Source organism: Podarcis liolepis, assembly GCF_965112155.1.
Source record: "Podarcis liolepis genome assembly, chromosome: Z".
Taxonomy (NCBI): Eukaryota; Metazoa; Chordata; class Lepidosauria; order Squamata; family Lacertidae; genus Podarcis; species Podarcis liolepis.
In genome coordinates this window covers 9405423-9432592 of record NC_139570.1, presented here as the reverse complement: position 1 = coordinate 9432592, position 27170 = coordinate 9405423, and the positions used below count along the sequence as shown (strand labels likewise).

The following is a 27170-nucleotide window of genomic DNA, read 5'->3' as shown; positions in this document are numbered from 1 at the left end:
AAATTGTCCAGTTGCAGTTTGCAACAATTGTCTGTAAAACTGTCCAGTAAAAACCATGTAACATACTAAACATTAAGGTGTATGTGTGTGTATATATATATATAGGCAATACATATTTAGACAGAATTTAAGCTTGGCATGGGAGAGAATGATGCTGTCTTCTAAAGGCAGTGGAGGGGGTCGAGGTGAGGGCACAGAACGGGCAAAGTATATTTTTAGGTGAGCGAGAAATAAAAATACCAGCATATGCTGATGACAGGGATCCAGGAATTGAGGGGCGGGGCAAATAGAGGACGAGCCCCTTGTTTTGGAGGGATGCTCACCCCACCACAGGTACACCAGCCCCCTGGCGCTGCCTGTGTCTCGAGGGGCTGCAGAGAAGCTAATAGTTTGGTGCTAGCCCAGTTAAAGAGGAGGGTTGGAATGATGGGGAAAGAAAAATTGTGTGACCCACGCAGGAGCACTGCATGTCAGGATCCCAGTTTGAGTAGCACTGGCCTGGGTGGTTTATTCCTAGAAGCCTGCTTAAAATGGTCCCTGCTGGTGAGCTTTTGCCAACCTAGTGCTGGCCTGTGCTGGCTGGAGCTGATAGGAGTTGTAGTTTGGAACGCCTGGAAGGCTTTCCAGGTAGGCAAAGGCTGCATCAAAGGTGGGGATCAAATCTGTGGGTGCAAATCAGCCTTGAGCCCTTATTCAGACATGGTGGCCAGAATAAGCACACTCGCGGCTTGTTGCAGGGGAAATGCAAATGTCCTCTTCCTGGTTGTTCTGTAACAGTGTGACCCTAAACACCTTGGCAGGCGCTGTAAATGACATGGCTACCAACCCTGGCTATTACACCGACATGGTGGAGAGGTCCTTCGGCACGTGTACTTTGGCAACGGATGAAATCGAACGTGATCTGCGCCGCTCTTTGCCCGAGCATCCAGCTTTCCAGAGTGACACGGGCATTTCAGCCCTGAGGAGGGTTCTCACGGCATACGCCTACAGGAACCCCAAGATTGGATATTGCCAGGTGAGACTTGCCTGTGGCCCCGGCCATCCTTGTATAGTCTGCAAACAGCTAACTTTTCTTCTTCTTTTTAAATTGTTTTGTTGCTTCATAGTCTATGTACACGTGGGACCTGGAGAAAAAAGGCTGGCAGCAGAGGTTTTGTTTTGTTTAACAAAAAAAGTATATGCTATTTGATTGTGCGGTTTTTTAAAAACGTTCTAAGGGGTTTTGTTTTGTTTAACAAAAAAAGTATATGCTATTTGATTGTGCGGTTTTTTAAAAACGTTCTAAGGGGGTTGCAAAAATATAAAACAGAGCATTAAAATTCCTGGGTGGGGAGGGGAGAAACAGTAGAAAGGTTTGTTTGAAGCATTCTAAAGATTATTAAAATCAGCTTAAAAAATAAAACACATGTAACTTCTATATGTCTGGGTAGACTTGCCTAAACAAAAATGTTTCAAGTAGGTGCAGAAAAGACTACAGAGAATGCACCTGCCTGGTATCAAATCGGCAGGGAGTTCCAGAGTGTGGGCACCACCACACAAAGGAAAGGTCAATCTCTTGCAAGTGCAGAAGGAGTATTTTGTGGCGCTTGAAATGGTACCAGTCCCACACTGGTTGCACCTGTCCAGGGATGCTATGCCCCTTTCCATTTCATCCTCCTTCCCCCTCTTTTTCTGTTCTCTCTTAACCAGTTACTTAGCATTCTGTGCCAAAAAAGCATGCTCAGTCCCCACCAAGCTGTTTGGGGTACAAAGCACTTTTTTATTTTTATTTTTTGCAAACCTTAGAGTTCCCTTAATCCTGTTAGGGATCGTGCTTAGGTTCTTGCTGCTTTTGGCCACATAAGGAGAATGATTTTTGACACACCCACCTGTCAATCACCTGACATCGCAGTGATGTCGGAATGTAGACACCTGTCAAAGTTGGCCAATGGTGGGTTGTTGGGAGATAACCTGCTCAACCCTGCGCACAGTGGGAGGCAGTTGGGACTGTGGTCTAAACCACAGAGCCTCTTGGGCTTGCAGATCATAAGGTCAGCAGTTTGAATCCCCGTGACAGGGTGAGTTTCCATTGCTCTTTTCCAGCTCCTGCCTACCTAGCAGTTCAAAAGCATACCAACACAAGTAGATAAATAGGTACCGCTGTGGTGGGAAGGTAAACGGCGTTTCCATGCACTCTGACACTCGTCACAGTGTCCCGTTGTGCCAGAAGTGGCTTAGTCTTGCTGACCACATGACCTGGAAAGCTGTCTGTGGACAAACGCTGGCTCCCTCAGCCTGAAAACGAGATGAGCACCACAAACCCAGAGTGGCCTTTGACTGGACTTAACCGTCCAGGGGTCCCTTTACCTTTACCTACCTTTATAGTGCTTCCCAAATGCTCAAGAATCAGGTGGTTGTTGTGCATTCTGGAAGTGCCACACTCAGGGCTAAGCAGGCTTTGCCAGGAGCAGAACGAGTCCTCGGTGTCCTTTTTACGAAATGACGTACATCTCTCTCCCTCCTAACACTGCTTACTGTGCTCGATAGGCAATGAACATTCTGACATCAGTGCTGCTCCTTTACGCCAAGGAGGAAGAAGCTTTCTGGCTCCTGGTTGCTGTGTGCGAAAGGATGCTGCCCGATTATTTCAACCGCCGAATCATTGGTACTGCTTCACTTTAATGATCGCTTTCGCACATGAAAGGAATAGGCAGGAGAACCTGCTGTGCAGTAAGAGTAGATGCCAGCATTTGATTCCCAGTGCATAAGTCCCAATGGCAATAGAGCCTTCCTCTTCCAACGGGCGGTGCTGCAGGCAGTTCATATGGAACAGGTCGCAGAGATAGCAGGGGTGCCTGCTTAAGGAAGGGGACCCATGGAGCGCTCCTTGTCCAAGGGGCCTCTCAACATCTGGAGCCAGAACTTCATGTTTGGGTAATAGGAATCTGCCCTATATTGAGCTAAGGCAACTGGCCCCATCCAGATAAGTGCTGCTTCCATAGAGTAGCAGTGACTCTCTGGGCATTCGGACAGTCCCAGTCCTTCCTACCCTCCCTTTCTTCCTTTCTCCCTCCCTTCTTTCCTTCCATTTATAGTGATGCCTTAATTCAAGGGCACCCCAGGCAGTTCACAAATAAATAAAATGTACGGTTGGTCCTGTGTTTTGATGGGGAAGAGGACATTCAAACCGGGGCTGGTTCTGTTGTTGAATTTACCTGCCTGCCTCCTACAGGGAAGATTGCACAGGTTGGCCGTGTGCCTGAGGGGAAAAGATCAGCTGAAGCAGGCCCTGATGTCGATTCTGCTTTCTTCTCTTGCAGGGCTATCATTTTATTGTACGGCCTTTCCAAAGAAAATTTAAGTTGATCTTTCAGTCACCTTAAGTACACTTTCCCGAACACAACCCAGTCATTCCCCTTCTCTTAGAATCATAGAATTGGATGGGACCCCGAGAGTCATCTAGTCCAGCCCCCTGCAATGCAGGAATCTCAGCTAAAACATCCATGACAGAGGGACACCCAACCTCTGCTTACAAACCTCCAAGGAAGGAGAGTCCACCACCTTCTGAGGAACTTGCTGTCAAGCAGCTTTTATTGTCAGAAAGTTCTTCCTGATGTTTAGTCAGAATCTCCTTCCTTCTGATTTGAATCCATTGCAGGGGAGGAATTTCATAATATGGTTCCCTGTGCAAGGCCAAAATTTGATGCCCCACCAACCCAGCCCTCACACCACTTTCCCAAAGCCAGCTAAGTGAGGCACCGGGCTTTGGGAAGAAGGTGTGAGGCCCTGGCGGGGTCCTACCTGCTTCCTAAAGCTGGACAAGTGCTAACTAGGCTTTGGCAAAAAGGCAGGAAAGCTCTAGGACCTCTTTTCTGAACTAAGCACTTACTAGGCTTTGGGAAGGAGGCAGGAAGGCCCCCTCTTCTCTCAGTGCCCAGTGCAAGGTGGTTCTTTTAAAATGAGATTCAGAAGTCATACAAAACACAAGTGCGTGAGAAGATTAAAGATTTTATTCTAAACAGCAAGCAATATATACATACCAAGCAAGCACCTCAATCTGCCACTTGATCTGCCACTCAAGAAGCGGCGAAGTGACTCCCCCAGGTAGCCTCAGTTTGCATGGCCCCATGGCCATCAGTCCATGCACGAGCTTCTCCAAAACTCTGCCCACAACCATCCAATTTATAGCTAGCTAGCTAAACCACTGAGCCTAGGGCTTGCTGATCAGAAGGTTGGTGGTTCGAACCCCCACGACGGGGTGAGCTCCCGTTGCTTGGTCCCTGCTCCTGCCAACCTAGCAGTTTGAAAGCACGTCAAAGTGCAAGTAGATAAATAGGTACCACTCCGGCGGGAAGGTAAACGGCGTTTCCGTGTGCTGCTCTGGTTTGCCAGAAGCAGCTTAGTCATGCTGGCCACATGACCTGGAAGCTGTATGCCGGTTCCCTCGGCCAGTAAAGCGAGATGAGCGCCGCAACCCCAGAGTCGGCCACGACTGGACCTAATAGTCAGGGGTCCCTTTACCTTTTTATCATATCTTGCAGGTGCCTTGGTAGACCAAGCAGTGTTTGAGGAGCTGATCAGGAACTATCTGCCGCAGCTGACGGAGCACATGACGGACATGACGTTCTTCTCCTCCGTCTCCCTGTCCTGGTTCCTCACTCTGTTCATCAGTGTGCTGCCCATCGAGAGCGCGGTCAATGTGGTTGACTGCTTCTTCTACGACGGGATCAAGGCCGTTCTGCAGCTGGGCCTGGCTGTGCTAGATTACAACATGGACAGGCTACTGACTTGTAAGGATGATGCAGAAGCCGTGACTGTCCTCAACAGGTAACAGAGCCTTTTTTAAAAAAAAACCTAAGATGCTTCACCTGACAGTGCAGTTCTGTTCATATTGACTCAGAAATAAGTGCTGTTTGGTTCAACTTGTTGCTATTACTACCAATAATAATTTATTTATATGCTGCCCTTTCTGACTGGGTTACCCAAGCCACTCTGAGCAGCTTCCAACAAATTAAACACAATACATCAAACATTAAAAACTTCCCAATACAGTGGTACATTGGTTCTCGAACTTAATCCATTCCAGGAGTCCTTTCAAATCCCGAAACTGTTTGAAAACCAAGGCACGACTTCCAATTGGCTGCAGGAGCTTCCTGCACTAAAGTGGAAGCCGCAGAAGCCTCATCGGATGTTCAGCATCCAAAAACGTTTGCGAACTGGAACACTTACTTTCAGGTTTGCGGCATTTGGGAGCCGATTTGTTCGGCAACTAAGCCATTCGGGAACCAAGGTACCACTGTTCGGGGCTACCTTCAGATGTCTTCTAAAAGTCTGGAAGTTGTTCATCTCTTTGACATCTGGTGGGAGGGCATTCCACAGGGCGGGTGCCACTACCGAGAAGGCCCTCTGCCTGGTTCCCTGTAACTTGGCTTCTCACAGCGATGGAACCGCCAAAAGGCCCTCTGAGCTGGGCCTCAGTGTCTGGGCTGAATTTATTTACGATTACATTCATAGTCCACCTTCTTCCAAAGTGTTCAGGGTAGCATAGAGGCTCCCTGCTCACCATTTTATCCTTGTGAGGTTAAGTTAGGCTGAGAGATGGTGACTGGTCCAAGGTTATCCAGTGAGCTTTGTGGCTGAGTGAGGATTCAAACCCTTGACTTCCAGGTCCTAGTCCAACATTCTTACCCCCAAAACAACAACAATTGCTATTATTATTATTATTATTATTGAAATTTGTAAACCACCCTTCATCTGAAGATCACAGAGTGGCTCACTGCCACCTTAGAAACGACACCACAGTGGAATCCAGTGATATAGGATTGCGACTTGAATACAACTGGAGTAATGTGAATATTTTTCTCCTTTACAGATTAGACCTCTGTCTACGATCCCCACCCACACCCCGCCAGAATTTATAATAACCTTTTGCTTTCTGTTTTAATTGATGAGCAGCACAATGCAGCTTCAAGTCAAAAGCAGCAAAACACAATAAAAACAGGGTGAAATACGTTGTGAAAAAAATGTAGCTCCAGCAGGGGGAATGCTGTGGGCGCCAGTCACAAAATGGCTGACACAAGACACATTATGTGTGTTGTGCTTGGGGTATTTGTGTGTGTGGTGTAACACAAAATGGCTGCCATATCTAAAAAGAACAGAAAGAGAGATTGGACTAAAAAATGTGCTTTGTGGTGGGGCTTGGGGGGAAGGGCACCTACAGTCACAATTATCATTGTTAAAATTTGTGTACCACCCTTCATCCAAAGATCACAGGGTGGTTCACAACATAAAAATGCAGAATAAAGAGACAAAAACCACTCGCTTACGGGCAAAAACTCTTGACTCCTCTGTTCTGAACAAAAGCATGGGCGAGTTTTCCCTCCTTGCGTCCAGTGAAAAGTGGCCAAACAGGAACTGTGGGAAGGAAGAACAAACCGTCTTTCAGGCACTATCCATTTTTGAGGAGGTGCTTACTGAGGAATTTCATGGGCGCTATAGGCAGTATTGGCTTGCCCACCCTCAGGCTGATGACCCCTCCTCAACAAAACATATAAAATAGCCACAGCTGCACTACTCAACACTAATAAATAAAATAGCAGGTTGGCACATTTATAGTATTATTATTATTTTTCATGCACAACAAGGTTTTTCTTTGCGGTCTTTTTTTATAAATAAAAAAAATACTCATTTCTACTCACTTTTAATTCACTATGTTTTGTACATCCCCCCTTTTTTATTTCAATTGAAGGTTTTTTGACAGTGTTACCAACAAGGACAGTCCTCTGCCTCCAGCAGTGCAGCAGGCCTCGGGTGCGAATGAAGCCAAGAGCCATCACCCCAAAGTGGATGTCACGGACTTGATTCTAGAGTCAAACGAGGTTTGTAAAGCCAATTGGGTTCAGAGGGGTGGGTGCTGTTTTTTCCTCTTTCCTGCATTGCCACTGCCTGTTCAACAAGCCACCTCTTGTGGGCAAAATTGTTTTCTCCTTCAAGATATCTAATAATAGAATGAAAGGGGCCTTAGAGATCTGCATTGGCTCCCAGTAAGTTTCCGAGCATAATTCAAAGTGTTGGTGCTGACCTTTAAATCCCTAAACCGCCTCAGCCCAGTATACCTGAAGGAGCGTCTCCACCCCCATCGTCCAGCCCGGACACTGAGATCCAGCACCGAGGTCCTTCTGGAGGTTGCCTCATTGCGAGAAGTGAGGTTACAGGGAACCAGACAGAGGGCCTTCTTGGTAGTGGCGCCTGCCCTGTGGAACATCCTCCCTTCAGATGTGAAGGAAATAAGCAGCTATCCTATCTTTAAAAGACATCTGAAGGCAGCCCTGTTTAGGGAAGTTTTTAATATTTAATGCCATACTGTTTTTAACACTTGATTGGGAGCCGCCCAGAGTGGCTGAGGAAACTCAGCCAGATGGGCGGGGTATAAATAAAAAATTAGTAGTAGTAGTAGCAGTAGTAATCTAGCTCCACTGCTCAGTGCAGGCTCTAGGATGCATTCCTAATGGGATAGCCTTCCAGATTCTGCTTAAATACCTCCAGAGAAAGACTCTTCTACCTCCTGGGGCAGATTTAAATAGTCCTCCTTAGGACTGTTTTATTTTACTGCATTTATATCCCAACTTTTTCCCCAAGAAACTCAGGGTGGAACACGTGGTCCTGTCCCTTATTTAATCCCCACAAGAAACCTGTGATGGAGCAATGTATGGAACATTTGCTTTATCTGAACATCTGTTCAGATCAGCCTTTCTCAACCTGGGGGGTCCCCAGATGTTGTTGGACTACAACTCCCATCACCCCTAGCTAGCAAGGCCAGAGCTCAGGGATGATGGGAGTTGTAGTCCAACAACATCTGGGGACCCACAGGTTGAGAACCGCTGGTTCAGATGTAGATGGGTAGTCTGGGGTGAAGCCAAAAGGGTCTTCATTTTTGGATTATATAAATAGGGAGAATCAAATAAGTACTCATCCCATGACTCCTCGTTGTGGTTGGGCTATATAGACACATCTTTAAAACTTCGCAATGTATTTAACTGCATTTCAATAATTTGCTTTTTATGCTGAATATGCTATGTATATGGCTCTGTTGTTGTTTGTATGGCTATCTGTCAGTTTGTACATATGATTTATGATAAATCAATTAAAAAACAACCCTGTGAGGTAGGATAGGCTGAGAGGCGGTGACTGATCCTAGGGACGCGGGTGGCACTGTGGGTTAAACCACTGAGCCTAAAACTTGCCAGTCAGAAGGTTGGCGGTTCGAATCCCCACGACGGGGTGAGCTCCCATTGCTCGGTCTCTGCTCCTGCCAACCTAGCAGTTCGAAAGCACATCAAAGTACAAGCAGATAAGTAGGTACCGCTCTGGCAGGAAGGTAAACGGCGTTTCCGTGCACTCCTCTGGAACCCCTAAAGCGGCTTAGTCATGCTGGCCACATGACCCGGAAGCTGTACGCTGGCTCCCTCGGTCAATAAAGCGAGATGAGCGCCGCAACCCCAGAGTCGGCCAGGGGTACCTTTACCTCTCAAGTCCTAGTTAGACACTCTATCCCCAAAAGTAAACCAGGCTTTATGAGAGCTGGGGGTTCCCTCCCATCTTAGAAACTGCTTCCTGATAGTACAGTTGCTTAAATAACGCAGACATAATCCGGAGAGAAAAGAAATTCTGAGAGCATTTTACTGAGGAAAACTGAACAAAACCTTTACATAATTTGAGGGGAAAGGAACAGAGTGGTTTTGTCTTTCTGACATTAGGCAGTGTACAAAGCTGGGAGACATTTAACCAAACATACAGAGGAAAAGCTCCTGCAGAACTGCACAGCCATTCAGGGCACCTACCTCAGTAAACATCAAGGCACTTTGTCTGGTTGCTAAGCAACACCCCCCCTAGCCTTCTTACAGATAACAGAATTAACCCTTTAGTTCCAAACAGAATGATCCCTGCTATTGCACTTCAAATGCTTCCCTGGTAGGAGAGGCTTACCAGTAGGAGAGGCTTACTATTGCGGGTCTTGCATCCTGCTGTTCAGGTAGCCAGAATCTTACAGCATCCCAATCCAGTTAGCTCTGCCCCTGGAAGCAGCCTGATGGATTCCTGCTCTTCTCCTAGAAATATGGTGACATCCGGTTTGAGGAAGTAGAAAGCATGCGGCGCCGTAACAGGCTGTATGTCATTCAGACCCTGGAGGTCACTACGAAGCAAAATGTGGTGAGTGAACTGCATGCTCAGATACCTTGAGCTGTGGTGGAACAAGAACATTAGCCATCCTGTTCATTGTATGGTAACTTCACAATGTGTTTGTCGTAGTTGTCGTCATTTTATTTGCTGGCTGTGCATTATTGCTATAATAATTTGCTTTTTTATTTTAAGAGTGCAAGTGGATAGATCTCTGCCTCAAGGTGCTTACAGTCAGAAATCCAAGAAGGGAAGCAGAGGCCAACTATGTGGTTATTTCAGCTGCACATGCTTAGACTTAAATCTCATCCGCACTATACATTTAAAGCAGTATCGTACCAGTTTAAACAGTCATGGCCTCCTCCAAAGAAGACTGGAAACTGTAGCTTGTTAAGGTGCAGAGAATTGTTAGGACACCTCCTGTTCCCTCACAGAGCCACGGTTCCCTGGGAAGAGGGGTTGACTGTGAAACCACTGTGGGAATTGCAGCTCTGTGAGAGGAACAGGGGTCTCCTAACAACTCTCAGCACCTTTAACAACCTAGGATTCTTTGGGGAAGCCTATTCTTTGGGGGTGGCTATTTAAAGTGGCTTGGCACTGCTTTAAATGACTCAGGGCTGCAATACCTCAAGGACCACCTCTCTCCATATGAACCGAACCAGACCCTGAGACTCTGAGATCATCATCTGAGGCCCTTCTCTGTGTGCCTCTTCCACATGAGGTCCACAAGGTGGCAACACAAGAACAGGGCCTTCTCTGCAGTGGCTCCCCGTCTGTGGAATGCTCTCCCCAGGGAGGTTCGCCTGGCGCCTTCATTATACACCTTTAGGCACCAGGCAAAAATATTCCTCTTCTCCCAGACCTCTGGCTGATTAAGCTATTGCCTTTTAAACTGTGTGTGGTGGAAGGTTATTGGTTTGTTTCTGTTCTTAAGGGAGTAGGAAACCTTTTTCAAGTTGAGGAGCACATTCCCAAGGGCTACAGGCCACAAAGGAGAATTTTCCTTTTCTACAGAGAGTGTGAAGCAGGGTCTGCGAGGGACAGTGCCTGAAGGCAGGTGTAGTGATATACAGGGCCAGACAGAGAGGCATGGGAACTTGGGGTTCCTAATGAACACAGATGCACCTTGTCTTCACCCTAAAATGGCTTTGCTCAGAAATTTGAGGCAGTTGCATTCAGCGCTTGAAGGGGACATGGAAGAGTTAAGTTAAAAGTGTTTCGACCCAAGTGCACAAGAGGTTCTCAGCTTTTTGCTTCTGTGCCTGATGAAATCAGCCTCTCCTTTTACAAGCTGAAAATCAGCTAATGTCAAAGCACAAAGAACTGAGGGGGAAACGAGATTTACATCCTCCTAACTTGGTTGCTCTCATTCTGTCCTCTGTAGCTTCGTGTTATCTCCCAGGATGTGAAAATAAGTCCTAGCAACCTGGAAGAGCTGTATGAATTATTCAAGGTGAGAAGCTGTTTTCGCCTAATGCGCTTGTTTCCCAAAATTTCTTTGTTTCCCCCTTGAGTATCCTACTGTGACACACCTCCGATAGAACAGAGGAGAATTGATTAACTCCTAGAAACTGGCTAGCTCTTCTTGATCTTCTTTTTAAAATAATAATAATAATAATAAATATCATTTATTTATTTGTACAGTTGAAATATACTCAGAGTCGCAAAGTGATTTCATGCTCTTTATTCAGCTCATAGTGGTGAGGAGGAATGAATAAAAGTCCCCTCACAGTATCTGCTATATATACATTATTTACACAATGGGCTGCACATGATTGGCTAATTCCGGAATTCTACTGTAAGCCAATCAGGTTGTGGATTCACTTCTATCTGGAGCAGTATTGGGTGGTTCCTGCCAACCAATCATACTGCTGCATTGTTCTAGGACCAATCAGACTGCTGCAGTTTGGATCCTATTCAACTCAGTACATAACAACAGTATTGCCCCCAAAGCAGTTATTATGCACTCCATGTTCTCCCCAAATCTCTGGGCAGTTTGGGAAACCCTAGAACAAGTTTGGGGTGTGTACAGAAGGGAGGAGAGGCAACAGAAGTCCAGTTGTGCAAGTGTAAATCCTTGTATCGACCGGTTGGTGACGTAGTGCTACGTTGGATACAAACCGCAAACCATAGTTTCCCAAAGGGGCTGATATCAATGCAGTGGTACCTTGGTAGTTGAACGGATTGGCTCCCAAACAAATTGGCTCCCAAACGCCGCAAACCTGGAAGTGAGTGCTCCGGTTTGCGAACATTTTTTGGAAGCTGAACGTCCAACATGGCTTCCGTGGCTTCCGTTTGAGTGCAGGAAGTTCCTGCAGCCAATCAGAAGCTGCGCCTTGGTTTTCGAACCGTCAAACAGACTCCCAGAACGGATTAAATACAAGAACCAAGGTATCACTGTGTGAAGACACTGAGAGCGGATGATACAGGCCCTGTCAAGGGCTTGAAACTGAAAAGACAAGGGACACAAGAAGAAGTAGAGAAGTGGAATTAGTTCTTCAAGGCTGGAACAAAGTGAGGAGCTATAAATGCACATTTATTTCCAGTTTGCTTGAATAGCAACCAGCAACTTTTTGTTCTTTCCCCTTTTGCTTCTGCAGTCCCTGAGCAATAGGCAATGCTACTTATTTTAAAGCATTTATCAAGTCACTTCATATTTTTATGATTTCTAGGCGATGTACTCTCTCTCCTCCCCACCCCCCCACAGTTTAGGCACTAGGCATTCAGCTGGTAGCATGCCACCTGAAATCACAGGTCAGGGTTTGTGGGGAGTGCATCTTTAAAATGATATTTTGTGTGTGTGTGTGTGTGTGTATACGTGCATTATCATTTTAAAGATGCACTCCCCACAAACTACGACCTGTAATTTCAGGCAGAACGCTACTAGTGGAATGCACAGCTAGTGTTTCTACTGACCATCAGACATTTTCAGTGTTATCTCTCATCCTTTACTATGTTGAGCATGGTTCACAAATGTCTGGAACATCGGTTTGCCAGGGTGCTTGACCTGAACACAGATGGATGCTGGAGAGAGACTCAATCTGACAATTTCAGGGCATATTTGTTTTCCTCCTTTGACTATATTAACAGGGCAGGATACCCCCATATCCCCCAAGCTTCTCATTCTTCATTATGGTTAATAAATACCACCAGATATTCAGTGAAGTAAGATTGTAATTTTGTATGCTGGTTTTCGGTTGTAAAAATAAATTTAAAAAGTCATTCCTGTGTTCCTTTTCTTTCTTTCTCTTCTTTATTTTTTAAAAAATATATATTTAATTTTCAAATTTACAAACAATCATCAAGCAACCAAAACAAATAAAAATGAATTCCATAAATTCCCATGAACTTCCTTCTTCCCCTTTGTGGGTCCTTATGTTAACTTTCCCCCCCTCCTGCATCTTCTCTGTTGATCCAGTTCTATTAAATCTCCATTGCAACCATAGTCCAACTTTCAAGTCCTACTAATAATTTTAATTGCTTACAACGATTTTCAATATAAATTACAAATGTCCCCCATTCCTTATTAAAATTTTGGTCTTCCTGATTCCCAATTCTTCCGCTCGTTTTTTGCCATTTCTTCATAGTCATCATCATCATCATCATCATCATCATCATCATCACCATCACCATCACCATCACCATCACCATCACCATAATTATTTATTTATACCCCGCCCATCTGGCTGGGTTTCCCCAGCCACTCTGGGCGGCTTCCAACAGAATATTAAAATACAATAGTCTATTAAACATTAAAAGCTTCCCAAACAGGGCTGCCTTCAGATGTCTTCTAAAAATCTGGTAGTTGTTTTTCTCTTTGACATCTGGTGTGAGGGTGTTCCACAGGGCGGGTGCCACTACCGAGAATCAGTACAATCTGCCATTCTTCCCTGGTAGGGACTGTGTCTTCTTTCCATCTCTCTGCTTTGTGTGGAGTGGGGGGGGGGGGATGGGGATGGGAATGGCTACATGTTTTTGCATGCAGCAAAGACATCAACAAAAAGTTGTAGGTATGAGAAATGTTACCTCTGAGCGACAACACGGAAGCAATGTGTTCTTATCCTTGTTCTTTCTCCCCTGCAGGTATTGCTCTTATTTAACACATGGGCTTTTGTGCATATTTTGCAGAAGGAGCATTTTCTCTCTTGCTACTGGAGCATGGACAGCCCGGCCCTGAAGCACCATGACCCCAGCCTCCCCTACCTGGACCAGTATCGCATCGACTGCCAGCAGTTCCGCGTCCTCTACCACCTCCTGAGCCCTTGGGCGCATTGTGCAAACAGGGACTCCCTCGCTCTGTGGACATTCCGGTTGCTGGATGAGAACCTAGATGGGCTTATAAACTTCAAAGAATTTGCCTCTGCTCTGGGTACACTACTGAATGCATGCCATAGGGTCATGTGCTCCTCAGTCTTGGGCTGGGTTGATTATATTTGCCAATGGACTCGCTGTCCATTTGGGGTGGCAAGAAGGGCAGTGGAAGCAGCCTCAACAGGTTATGTTTGGTACTATTTTTGCCATTCAATCCACTAAAATGCCAGTGATTTAATTTTATTTGCATTTTAATGAGCTAGGCCTGTATGATTCTGGATTTTTACCTGGTTTTAGTATCACAACAGTTGTAGACTCTTTCCATGACTTAGGCACTATCTTGCCAGCTAATACGCTGTTAAACAATCTTTGCATATGGGGCAATTACATCTCAGATCATTTTTTTATAGAAATATCTAGGTATACCATCCATGCCTGGCCCTTTACGTGGCTTAAATTTCTTTATTGCTTTAGTTATATCTTATTGGTGCTACTAAGGATGGTTTTTGTTCATCTGTAATTTTCTCTGACCTTTTAGTTTCTAAGTATTGTCAGCTTGAATTCCCCTAGGTTTAAGTTTTACTTTGTATATATTTTTTTGTAAAATGATTTGAATTTATTTCTGTTCTATTTGGAACCAAATATTTGTGACCCACTGTTCGTTTTTAGAGAACTGGTTCTATATACACTAATAATCTTAGCAGTCTATACTATTTGTCCATAATGCCCATTATTGTCCACTTAAGAACCTGGGAAACTGCCTTATCCTGAGCCAGACTCATAAGCCCATGTACCTAGTACTGTCCGCACTGACTGGCAGCAGATCTTCGGGGTCTTGGACAGTGGCCAGTTCCCAGGGCTCCCTGGAGATGTGGGGATTGAACCTTCTACATGCAAAGCAGATGCTTACCATCAGTTTCATTACACCCAGGCAGCAAGAGTTGGGGATGATGCTCCCCTCTACACCTGAGACTTCTGAATATGAATAATCTTTCTCTCCCCCCCCCCCCCATCCTTCTCTGTTTGTTAGATCTCATGTACCATGGGAGCTTTACCCAAAAGCTGAAGCTGCTTTTCAAATTGCACATACCTCCGGGTGAGTCACTTTCAGGAGATCATGTATTAGTTGTTCCATTGCCTGCCTGGGGTTGTGAAAGATCTCGCTTGCATTTTCTGTGTTTATTAAATGCAATTTTATTAGCTTCATTGCTTTCCTCCAAGGAGCTCAGAGTGGCATACGTGGTTCCCCTTCTCTCTCATTTTATCTGCTCAGCAACCTTGCAAGGTAGACTGAGAGACAGTGACAGGCCCAAGATCAGCGAGTGAACTTCATGGCTGAATCTGGATTTGAAACTTGGTCCTGTCCCCCCCCCCCCAGCCCCAGGTCCTAGCCTATCACCGCTGGCTATCATGCTGTTTTAATATTTCAGTTATTTTATTGTTTTATGTTTATACATAAACCCAATGGTTGCCATCAATTTGATTTGAATTAATTTTAGAATGAAATGATTTTAGAATGTTGTATTATTTTATTGTCGTTAGCCGCCCTGAGCCTGGCTTCAGCTGGGGAGGGCGGGATATAAATAAATTATTATTATTATTATTATTATTATTATTATTATTATTATTATTATTATTACTACTACTACTACTACTACTACTATTATTATTATATCTTATTAGCTGCTTTGACTATTTTGTGTAGAAAAGTAGGTTGCTTTCATTAAGAAATTACCTCTCAGAGCTGTTGTGAAAATGAGAGTGGCGGGGGGGGGGAGAGATATATCCCTGGGCTCTTTCGAGGAAGAACAGGATAACAATTTTGCTGCTTACTATATGGCGGGGTGGCCTGAGGCAGGAATGATCTTTTTCAGGCACAGTTCTCCATCTGTATAATGGGAATAATGGGCTGCAAGGATAAACTAAACAAAAGTTTTGTGTGTGGAACACCCTTTGCAAATGCAAAGTTCTAGCGACAGTGCTTCTCTGCTATCCTCAAAATTCTGTTTCCTTTTTTGCAGCTTTCACTGAAGTAGAATCCCTAAGCCCTTCCAAAGGGACTCAGCTATCTAAAGAAGAGTTGATCCACTTTAGCCAATTAAATGGTAAGCCTCAAGCATGCTCTGTTTATAGAACCAGGCGGAGATTGATCCCCCCCACCCATTCCGCTGGGAAGAGGACGGGCAGTAGAACTCCAACTTGAAGTGCCAATAAATGAATTTTAGGTTCCAACTTCTGAGAGACAAAAGAAGCAGGATTTTCAGGTCTGCAGTTTCATACAGAAGCTGCCCTCCACACAGCACCCCACCATTTAAAGATACCGAAACCAGAATTGACTGAAGTGAGACTGTTAGAGCTGCACCAGACTGCCTGATGAGCATTTGTCATGATCTACTTGTGCGGGAAGCGGGTGGCGCTATGGGTTAAACCACTGAGCCTCTTGGGCTTGCCGATCAGAAGGTCGGCAGTTCAAATCCCTTCAACGGGGTGAGCTCCCGTTGTTCGGTCCCTGCTCCTGCCCACCTAGCAGTTCAAAAGCATGCAGTGCAAGTAGATAAATAGGTACTGCTCCAGTGGGAAGGTAAACGGCATTTCCTTGCGCTGCTCTGGTTTGCCAGAAGCGGCTTAGTCATGCTGGCCACATGACCAGCTGTCTGCAGACAAATGCTGGCTCCCTCAGTAAAGCGAGATGAGCGCCGCAACCCCAGAGTCATCCGCAACTGGACTTAATGATCAGGGGTCCCTTTACCTTTACCTTACTTGTGCAAAGCTCACATAGTGTTTAGACTTTGGGACCCTCCAGGTGTCCTTATTTAAAATCAAGCATTCATTATGATTTGTGTTCATGACAGTATCAGGGTGGGTTTATATGATCCTGCTTCAATACCATTTATTCTCTTTTATCAGGACTTGTTATATCCTGCTCTCTCGCTCTCTCCTCGCTCCCTCTGTTCTTTTAAGCAGAATTGGGAGAAAGGGGTAATCTAAAGTGGCAAGGGTGCTCCATTTTTGAAAACGTGGCTCAGAACCACTAATAAACTTTACGTTTTTTTAAAAAATGCAGCAAATCTTATTTGCCAATAGCTAAACTATTTGCAACCTTTTTCCTGTCCATTGAGGGAGGAAATGAGAATTTTTAAAGTGTGCATCTCATATCTTTCTAAGCAATAGACAGCTGAGGATATGAAAAAGACACTAGAAAAATAGAGTGGACTGCAACTGAGACCCCTTTTCTTTAGCTGCCTTTCAGAACTTAAAAGGCATCTGAAGCATCACAGCTGGGGGGGGGGACCCTATAGTTTTCCTGTGCTTCTCTTTTCTATAAAAAATTCAGGTTGCTAAAAATTCAGACATTACAGCGAAAGTTCATTGGGCAGACCGTATGCTCTCCATGCAGTGGGTCCCTGGTTCAAAAGCTGGCATCTCTTGTTTAAAAAGATTTAAGGAGCACCTGCTATGAAATAACACTGGCTGAGGCTTTGAAGAACCCTGTCAGCACAGGCAGTGCTGAGCTAGGTGGATGAATAGAAGTTATTCACACATAACACTAAACCATGGCTTGAGAAGGAGCTTGGAAGCTTCCACTTCAATTTAAGTTAAGTGTAACATCTGAACTCCAAACTGTAGTTCATCTTAAGCCAGTGGTTTTCAACCAGTGTGCTTTAGCACCCTGGGGGTGCCTTGAGGGATGGTCAGGGGTGCCGTGGGCAACACTGGCCTCTGTTCCTCTTTGCTTCCCTCCCTTCCTCCGATGGCCTCTTGCATCTCTGCCTCCGAAAGGCTTGCACAACAGTTTGTTGCAGCAGCTCTGGCTACAAGCTCCCCAGGTGAATGATGCCTCTGGGGCTGGCCAGGGGGTGCTTCCTGGGCCCCTGTGGGGCAGTGTGAGGAGGCACCTCTGTTTGGGGCAGAGGGGGCAACTCAGAGACTAGGGGTGGCAGCAGCAGCTGCCCAGAGGACTCCCAAGGAGAGGGGAGAGGAGAGGAGGCTGAGGGAACCCTCCCCAAGGGAGGGTGTTTGAAAAAGGGTGAGAGGCTGCCAGCTCTGCAGGCAAGGGGTGACATAACTGGGCTCCTGAGCCCCACGGGGGTGCTACAGAAAGAATGTAGTTGGTCAAGGGGTCTGTGGACCCAAAAATGTTGAAAACCTCTGTCTTAACCAAGTGGTTTGTTGAAACAAGCCAGCTTCTTAAACTATGGTTTGATATTGGCCTGTTTCAGCAAACCATTGTCAAAATTAAGAACAGATTTATTATCAGGTAAGGGAAAAAATGAATAACAATAAATAAAATATTTATGAAAAAATACTGTAATTAAAAGATGGAAGCAAAAGTGGCCAGGTTGCAGGGAGGGGTGGGAAAGTTATGAGCCCAGTGTTCATTGCAGCTCTTTCTTGTATGATTTAGCATTCTGTCCAAACCAACCCATAAACTCTCTGGTTTGAGGCCGCTTCCTATGTCCAATTTTATCCTCCTCTTCTATCCTAGTTTCTTCTCCTGAGGACCGTGAAGGTGCTGATGCTTTAAACAGGAGCCCAGAAAAAGGTTGGTGAACTTGCTTAATATCCAGAGAACTTGCGTCAGTCTATACATATCATGCAGGGAAGATGCTGTTTTCTACTCTGTGCTGTAATATTTAAGTTAGGATAATATATATATTCAAGTTGGAAGGGTCCCAAGGATCCTCTAGTCTATCCCCTCTGCAATGCAGGAATCTCACCTAGTGCACACATTAGAAATGGCCATCCAACCTCTGCTTTAAACCTCCAAGGAAGGAGAGTCCACAGCCACCTTCCAAGGGAGTTTTGTCAGCTCTTACTGATGCGGGTGGCGCTGTGGGTTAAACCACAGAGCCTAGGACTTGCCGATCAGAAGGTGAGTGGTTCAAATCCCTGCGACAGGGTGAGCTCCCATTGCTCAGTCCCAGCTCCTGCCAACCTAGCAGTTTGAAAGCACATCAAAGTGCAAGTAGATAAATAGGTACCGCTCTGGCGGGAAGGTAAACGGCGTTTCCGTGCGCTGCTCTGGTTTGCCAGAAGCGGCTTAGTCATGCTGGCCACATGACCCGGAAGCTGTACGCCGGCTCCCTCGGCCAATAAAGCGAGATGAGCACCGCAGCCCCAGAGTTGTCAGCGACTGGACCTAATGGTCAGGGGTCCCTTTACCTTACTGACAGAATGTTCTTCCTCCTATTGAGTTAGAATCTTCTCTCAACCGTTCCTCATAAGACTTGGTTTCCAGACCCTTGATCTTGGGAGCAGCTAACATGCTGCACTCCAGTTTTGGGAAACTCAACTTCCATTGCCCTCCAGCCAGCATGCTGTTGTGAAATTTGAATGCCCTCCTGAACCACCAAATTCCTCTTCCAGATGTTGCAGCTGACAATATAGAAAGCGTGGGAGAGCAGAGAAATTGGGTTGTTTTATTGATCTACCTAGCCTTCTTCCTCTGTTTGAGTCCTGCCTGTCCTCTGGAGATCTCAGGGTAGCATGTATGATGGAGGCAGTCCATATGCAGCCCACCAAAGGTCAAGTTCTCCAGGTGGCAAAGGCAGCGAGGGTGGGGAAGTTCTGGACCTCCCAGGGGGGGAAAAGACAGAAATCTCACTTTGGAAGACCAAAGTCTGTACAGTAGCAGCAATCAGGCAGTGGTTCTCAACCTGTGTGTCCCCAGATGTTGTTGGACTACAACTCCCATCATCCCTGAGCTTTGGCCTTGCTAGCTAGGGGTGATGGGAGTTGTAGTTCAGCAACATCTGGGGACCCAGATGCTGAGAATTCTAGGCACTCCATGGAGTGAAGGGTATTTTACCTGCATGCAGAGGGTCCCAGGTTCAATCCCTGTTATCGTCAGGTGGGGCTGGGAGCATCCCCTGCCTGAATCCTGGAGACCGGCTACCAGTCGGTGTGGACAGTATTGTGCTTGGTGGACCAATAACCTGACTTTGATACGGCAGGTTCCTATGTTCCATTGAGTTCCATTGTGTTCCATTCTCCTATTCCCCTTTTTGCCTGTTGCAAAACAGCATTTCATAGCCACTGACCATACTCAGTCTTCATTGGGACGCTTTTGTCTCTTCCCCAGAATTTTAAACCTAAACATTTTATTTTTGCACTTCTGTAAACCTTGGGTCTCCCTCGAAGCTGTTGGATAACCTCTGAGTGGTGCTGCTTTGGCTATGTAAACGATGGCACCCAGAGAACTATGTTCATGCCAACCTGATGTCCTCCAGATATCTTTGAACTGCAGCTCCCACCATCCCTGATGAGGGTTTTGGGAGTCCTCATCCCTGCTGCAAAGCCCCAGTGTGATCCCGCAAGAGCAACATAGAGACTGCTGTGGATAGAGTGAGGATTTCACTATTCATCTGTGTCTTGTTGCCTTCCAATTAGGTAAAGGAAAGGTTGACATCCAGGCCTATTTGAAGCAGTGGCAGGATGAATTGCTAAAAAAAGAAGAAAGCATTAAGGATTTGCCCCGCATGGACCAGGTAAAACTCACCTACGGGAGAACTTGCAAGGGGGGGGGTGTTATCTGGGGTTTGGTTCATTGGTAGCAGCAAACAATGACCCCTGAGCCTGACACATGCTAACAGGGTAACAGGTCATTAAAATAAAGAAGGAATTATAGAGTAGGAAGGTGGGGGCATCTAGTCTAATTCCTTTCTTAATGCAGGAAATTCAGAGTTCAGGCATCCCTGGCAGACGGCTGTGGCCAGCCACTGCTCGAAGGTGTCCAGGAAAGCCCAGTACAGTTGTACTTCTCCCCCTCCCGGCTACACCCATCTGTCTGTGTGCTTGTACATACGTGTGTATGTGGGGCTTGGGCATGAATCCTTGGAATATGATTGGGCGCAATTCTCTACTCACCTGGGAAGGTGGAATTCATTGGGGCATATTTCTGGATAAACATGGATTGTGCTGCTTGGCCATTTCCCTGTTTTCATATATCTGTACAGTGGTACCTCAGGTTAAGTACTTAATTCGTTCCAGAGGTCTGTTCTTAACCTGAAACTGTTCTTAACCTGAAGCACCACTTTAGCTAATGGGGCCTCCTGCTGCTGCCATGCCACCAGAGCACGATTTCTGTTCTCATCCTGAAGCAAAGTTCTTAACTTGAGGTACTATTTCTGGGTTAGCAGAGTCTGTAACCTGAAGCATATGTAACCTGAAGCGTATGTAACCCGAGGTACCACTGTATTTCCTCCTAATAGGGAAATGCACCCTAATTTTCATATATTGTACTATTGCCCAAACTAGTCCTAGTCAAGGCATTCCAAGACTGTGGCAAATGGACCACTAGTAGTCTGTGAGCTTTGTTCATGCAGTCCACCTTAAATATCCATATCAATTTTTAATTGTACTTGTATTGCTTCTTTTAATCCATCCTATTTTATTGTATAGTTGTACCTTGGTTCTCAAACGGAATCCGTTCTGGAAGTCCCTTCGACTTCTGAAAATGTTCGAAAACCAAGGCTTCCAAAAAATATTTGCAAACCGGAACACTCACTTCCGGGTTTGTGGCTTTTGGGAGCCAAAACGCTCAAGTCGCAAGGCATTCAACAACCAAGGCATGACTGTCTCTTTTAAAGTAATCAGTTCATTGTCAAACTGCCCTACTGTCAGGAAGCCTCTCCTCATGTTCTGCAGAAATCTACCATCCTACAACTTTAGCTCTAGATCAGGAGAGAGAACACGTCCTCATTGTGAAAGCCATTCAGTTATTGGCACTCTATTTATTTTACAGCTCCATTTTAAAAGTATTTTTTATGGCGTGGCAAAAAAATCTTTGCAAGGCAGTTTGCAAAATAAAAACATGAAAAATGGTTTAAGTGTTTGTGCAATATGTACAAACATAGAGACACTCGAACGCCCACAGAGACGCACAGTTAACTAAAACTGCATTAGCATAACCTTCCGAATCAAGTAAAAGCATCAGTAGCTGGTAAAAGAAAAAAGTAACTGTAAAATATAAAACCAGCAGCAATTTAAAGCAGCTTGAAACATCTAGACCAGGGTGGTCCAACACTTGGCTCGAGGGCTGCATGTGGTCCTTAAGGCCTTGTTTGGCAGCCAAACTTAGCTGAATATGGCTACACTTCTGGTACCTGCCAACTTGTCAGATCGTGCTAGCATGTCCCTCTTAGAAGCACTCTTTGTAAATATGTTAAGAGGCTTTTAGAAAAAGAAACAGGAGGTTGTAAAATATACCTTCTTATTTCTCCCTTCTCCACCCACCCCAGTCCCAGTTTATCCAGTTTTCAAAGACTTTGTATAACTTGTTTCATGGAGACCCAGAAGAGGAGCTGCTCTATCGTGCCATTGCCACCGTCACCAGCCTCTTGCTGAAGATGGAGGAGGTTGGCCGAAGACTCCAGAGCCCTACTTTGCCAGCCAAGAGCATGGCCCCTACCACCTCCAACTTGGGTGCAGAAGATGCCCGGAAGCCCCCAGAGACTCAGCCTACCCCACAGATTGAAAGAGCTGGACCTCAGAGCCCACGCAGACCTGACGAATGGTCGTTCGCCTTTGAGCAGCTGCTGGCGTCTTTACTAAATGAACCTGCTTTGGTGAGATTTTTCGAGAAGCCAGTAGATGTCACAGCCAAGTTGGAAAACGCTAAAGTTTCTCAGTTGAAAGCAAAGGCCAGAGTATAGCACTTGCCTGACGCTCCGCACAGAGGCACTTGGAAAGATGGAGGGCTGTTTGTGAGCTCAGCATCTTGAGTTTGTCAGGAGTTGGGGGGAGGGTTAAGGATTCAGCTCGACCCCCTCTACGCCATAGGCAGGGTTGTTTGTGTTTTTGCAAAGTTAAAATAAGCATAGCTTGAAGGACAATTTGCACCTAAATTTTGCATTTTTAGTACACTCGGGAGACTTAAACCACATCAGCCAACACAAGCCAACTTGGAAGGGAATAGCAAGCTGGTCTGTCAGGGGCAAAGTTGGGGGTGGTTCGTGGTTGTTGTTTTCCCAAACCACTGTTTCGTGTTAAAAGTTCTCATGCTGAATGTAATGTCTGCCACTTTTGCTGCAGAGCCTTTACCTATTCTGTTGGTTGGATTTCCAAAGAATTGCTTCTTAAGCTCTGAATGTAGAATTTGTTTCCTGCTTTGGGAGAGATATTTTTTGATGGTCAGTTGAGTGTGGCTGTTTAAAAGGGCGGGGGGAGGAGCTGTGTTGTTTCTGTGAATGGGACCAAGTGCTGCTTTTGATCATTACTGTTGTTGTTGTTTTTTTAAAAAGTGGCTAGTTGATACAATCTTGGGGAGCTTCCAAACCCAGTTCACCTCCCCACTGTTTTAATTTCTGGCCCCTTTTACTTGTGGGAGGTCCTGTGGTTCCCTGACCATGCTTACCCTAGATTAGCCCAGTTCACAGCGGCATGGAGACCACATTGCGATGGCGGCTTCCTTCCCAAATCCACTCTGGTAAAGGGAAGATGTCATGGCTTCTTTCCATGTCAACATCATCTAGTGAAGGTGGCGCTAGAATAGACATGAACTGCAGCCTGGTGTCTCCACTCAGGTGCCCCAGGAAGAACGAAGGAGACTTGCTCCTGTGATGCAGCGCTAGTGTATGGATTTGGCTTTAGATCGGAGGCGTTTAACATTTTAGTTTATCTTTTTACTCAGGGGCCACATTCACCCTTGGACAGTGCTCCAGGGGCCAAATCCCACTGCGTAGCCCAAAGTGTAGGCACCCCACACTCTAAAATGTTCACACACACAGCCTCTCCTTTTCATTGATCAGTTGAGGGTGGGAGGGTGGGGTGGGGGTTACTGTCCACTCAGCAAATGATGCATCTCATGACCAAGAATTGGGTGATTTGCGTCCACATCAGGGTGCAGGACCGTATGGAGGGGTTTAAACGTCTCTGCCCACCCTGGCTAACATGTCTGCAGTATGTATTTCTTTTTGCTGCCACTGCCACTGGTGTGGTCTTGGCGTGTGCCACTGGTGTGCCACTGGTGTGGTCTTGGCGTGGGGAGTGGGGGGTGCTATGCTTGGGACGGAGGTCCCTGGGGCTGCAGCCTTCCTTTAAATCATCTGCTTCCTTTTTGAGGTAGAAATAAGGCCAGCATAAAGCAGTTTCGTAATACAGATTGCATGATACTTGAAGGATTATTGTGAAGTTAAGGTGAACACTGTTGTGGAGAACTGTTCCCTGCTGGTGTCTTGTATATCTCTGTAGGCTTTTAGGACTAAGCCAGTTTCTAGTACCTGTTTAATTGAAACACACATGCACGTGCGCACACATGGGGCTTATGGTCTCTTTCTTCACTTGTCTTCTCTTTTGTTGACATTGCTGATGTCATAATGGTTATAGGAAGCACTAAGATTTCAACATGCGCCTTCTTCCCAAATAATCTTCAGTGTCCCTGCAGGGTTTTTCTCAGCCAAATGGAGCTAGCTGATGCTACAAGAAGAATTGGCAGTTCCAGTTCAGAACTATGTTCATAGTGCAGGTTGAGTGATGAGAAAGCCTGGCGAATCCATAACTCTCCATGGCTCAGGTGAACCAATTTCTTTTGATTTCCAAAGCATGTCATCCAATAGATCTGTTTACAAATTATAAGGAAATTATCTTCCAGAACCTTGTAGGTACAATCTTTTATATGCAGAATGACCAGCATACATATTATAGGTACTAATCAGATTTTGATTACCAGTGACAGAGGTACTGTGTTTAGGGTTCTTTCTCTCTGTGTGTTTGTGTCTCCCCTCAGGTCTTTTTTTTTTTAAAAAAAAAAAGCATTTGAAATGTGCAGACTTCTTATCTAACCAAACAGCCTCTGGTGATATGTGCAAAGTAGATATTTGCTAGCAATGGGCATATTTGCTCAAGACAAGGAAGAATGAGCTTTCCAGCTCTGAAGGAAAAAGCTTTAACAATTGGCAAGGCAGAGGAGGAGAAATCAGTCCACTTACTCTTAGCCTCTTTGGACCTTTCTATCTGCATCCCCGACAAGGCTTAATCTTAATTATGAGTATTTTCAAACAGGTCCAAAGTTTTCCGCTAAAAGAACCTTCGGTCTAAATTCTATGCAAATAAACCAGCACCGTGGAAGGCGTATGTTGCCTTTTAAAAGGGACTGATTTCTGTTTGTCTCTGTTGCCCAGGGAGGTGGGTCTTTAGATCACAACCCACACACCTTGCCAATGAATGCAGCTTGGATTTTGGGAGCAGATGATTCTTTACAAACTTGTTTTCCACGCTTACGTGTCTTCCCCTTATCTCTTTCCCATTCTTTAAGGATGGAATCTTGAGTTCTCATCCACAGGGATGAGAACAAAACAGAAAGATCCATTTTCTTAATATTATTCTGGATTTATTTTTCCAAACAGTTGCTCAGTTCAATATGGGCAAACCATGCAGCCTGATTCCTCCCTACACCCCTTTCAAAATACTCCATTTTTAAGTTCCTACAGGAAACTCTTATTTACCGAAATCCAGTTGTTTTCCTCTTGGCTGCCTGAAATGAAACCTTCAATCGATGTTTTCCAGGAAGCAACAGAAGTCCTGACCTGGGAATTAAACGGGACCTCGCAGCTGTTGTTTACCAGGCAGCATAATACCTATGCATATCTATTTCAGCTTTATGCATGCAAGGTGGGAAGTGACATTTTTGGATGCTTATCTTTATGAAAGACTCCTTATTAACGTGAAGCTTAGCAGGAAAGAAAATTAAAAAGCTTCACTCTGATGCATTAGTTTTCTACTTGCAGGTTTTCCTTTTTTTCTAAAAACAGAAAGTGGGAGAACTTGCAGAAATGATATCACCCTGTTGCCATCTTAAGTGAGGAAGTCTATTCTACTGCCACAGTCTGTTTCATGCACCTAGCCTTGGAGAGACTGTTTCTAACTCCAGTCCCTTTACTCTGGTAAAAAAACCAAGCATTTTGGCTTTGTGTTGGATGGGATTGCTGTAGTCTCTCCTTCACCACATAAAAAGAAGTTTATTAAGACAGAACTTTAAAGCAATCCCTAGGGCTCTGAATGGGCAAGTTGGGATCAACACCTTCCATGAAAAGCATTTTTATTTTCTTTTAAACCTACCCTAGGGATTGAGTTCCTTGGCACTAGTTTTGATCGAAGCCTACTATCCATTTCTTAGTGTGCTTAGATGGTGGAAGGCCACCGGGTCTGGGTTTCATGTTTGTGCCATTCTGTTGTTGTTTTTTCCAGTGGTACTCGCTGCAATCCAAATATCTGAATGATATCTTCCTGAGAGTCGCCTCTGCAGTTACCAGAGCATGCATGCACTCTCTCTTTCTCATCACACACAGGTGCTCTAGGCATTCTATGCAGCTGAATATAGAACATTTGTAGCTGAGGGGCAGCAGAACAGAAGCTTTAGATCCATGGTGGCCAAGTTGCAAAATAATGAGGTCATTTGGCACATAACACTAGGGATGATGGGATGCATAGAGGGTTAGATTATCAGCTGCCATTTACTGTTCAGAGCAGGTTACTGAGCAAATACCTGTCAAAGCGAAGACTTCTCACACTATTGCAAACTCCAGCAAAGTTTTCGGGAGTGGGGGGGGATTCTACCTGTTGCGCAGGTAGAAAAGTCTGGTGGGCAGAGAGCCTTTTTAGTAAGATCTGATTGCACAGGGACTTCACTGAAGGGTGGGGGTAGCATCAGGTGACTTCACTGTAGGTCACCTGATCAAATTTTCACTAACAACTGCAATGATTGTTCATTGCTGTAGTGTGTAGCCATGCTGTTGCCTCACAAGTTGCAACTTTTATAATACAGTTTGCCAAAGATGCAGCTGTAATTTCTTAGGGAGAACAACAACAACAAAAAAGATGTATTTATCTGCCTTCTTCAAAGTTCCTCATCTTATTGGATGTCTAACAAACAACTAATGGAGAGAAATATTGAAATAAGCTTACAAAAAAATACGCGTGTAATTGTCTTTAAGAATAAATTTCTAAATAAGATGAATATGGTATGTTTTCCAGAGGAATTGGATTGTTTTATCCTTTTTGCTACCAAGGAAATAAAATATGTTTATGTGCTGGCGTTTTGTATTTTGATGACCATGTTCTGTACACAGCAAATTCACTGTATCTTTCATGAGAGGAGATGAATAAACAATCATTTCATGGAAGTAGCGCAGGTGGAAACCTGGCTCACAATATGCCTCTGACTGTCCATGATTAAAATGTTGATGGTAGGATTTTCAATAGTGTTTCCTTGGGGAGGGAGGCAGAGGGGAGATGTTCAGAGTAGACCCTCTTCACATTGTAAAGGAGTTAGGTGCTGGGACTGTGAGAGAACTGGGTGGTGGTTAGGGGGCAGATGTTGTTAGAGAAAAGGGAGATGGCCCATCTCCTCTCTCCCACAAAAAACCTAGTGTCCTACAGAGGTTCCTGGGCTACTACTCCCATAATCCCTGACTACTGGCCATGTTAGCTGGGGCTGATGGGATTTGGAGTCCAGAAACAACTCTCAAAATGCTGCTCTGGACTTGCAGCACAGCGCCTCCAGTTCCCATTCCACAGATGTGGTCCTGGAAAAGGGATATGGTCAATGGTACTGGAAGCCACAGAGAGGTCAAGAAGCAGAGGCAAGGTTGTGTGTCCCCCCCTTTACCACTCCCTGTTAAGGTAATCAGGGGTCCCGGATCCCAGCCAAGGCCGTGGGAGGCTGGGACACAGGAGAGGCAGCAGTGCCAACGGAAGGAAGAGCC

At 45.3% G+C, this 27170-nt stretch overlaps 1 protein-coding gene across 4 annotated transcripts in view; it reads left to right on the top strand.

The window, feature by feature from the left end:
- Positions 1-26649, top strand: part of TBC1D8B (TBC1 domain family member 8B) — a 49421-nt gene extending 22772 nt beyond the window's left edge. For all 4 annotated transcript variants that reach the window (XM_083486269.1, XM_083486270.1, XM_083486271.1 and 1 more), the window contains 12 exons: positions 801-1015; positions 2527-2644; positions 4521-4806; positions 6728-6857; positions 9091-9189; positions 10541-10609; positions 13285-13525; positions 14498-14563; positions 15489-15572; positions 17954-18010; positions 19858-19955; positions 21708-26649. In XM_083486269.1, the coding sequence (XP_083342395.1) occupies positions 801-1015; positions 2527-2644; positions 4521-4806; positions 6728-6857; positions 9091-9189; positions 10541-10609; positions 13285-13525; positions 14498-14563; positions 15489-15572; positions 17954-18010; positions 19858-19955; positions 21708-22121 (1877 nt within the window). In that variant the 3' untranslated portion in view covers positions 22122-26649. The remainder of the gene's footprint in view (positions 1-800; positions 1016-2526; positions 2645-4520; positions 4807-6727; positions 6858-9090; positions 9190-10540; positions 10610-13284; positions 13526-14497; positions 14564-15488; positions 15573-17953; positions 18011-19857; positions 19956-21707) is intronic.
- The last annotated feature ends 521 nt before the right edge of the window (positions 26650-27170 follow it).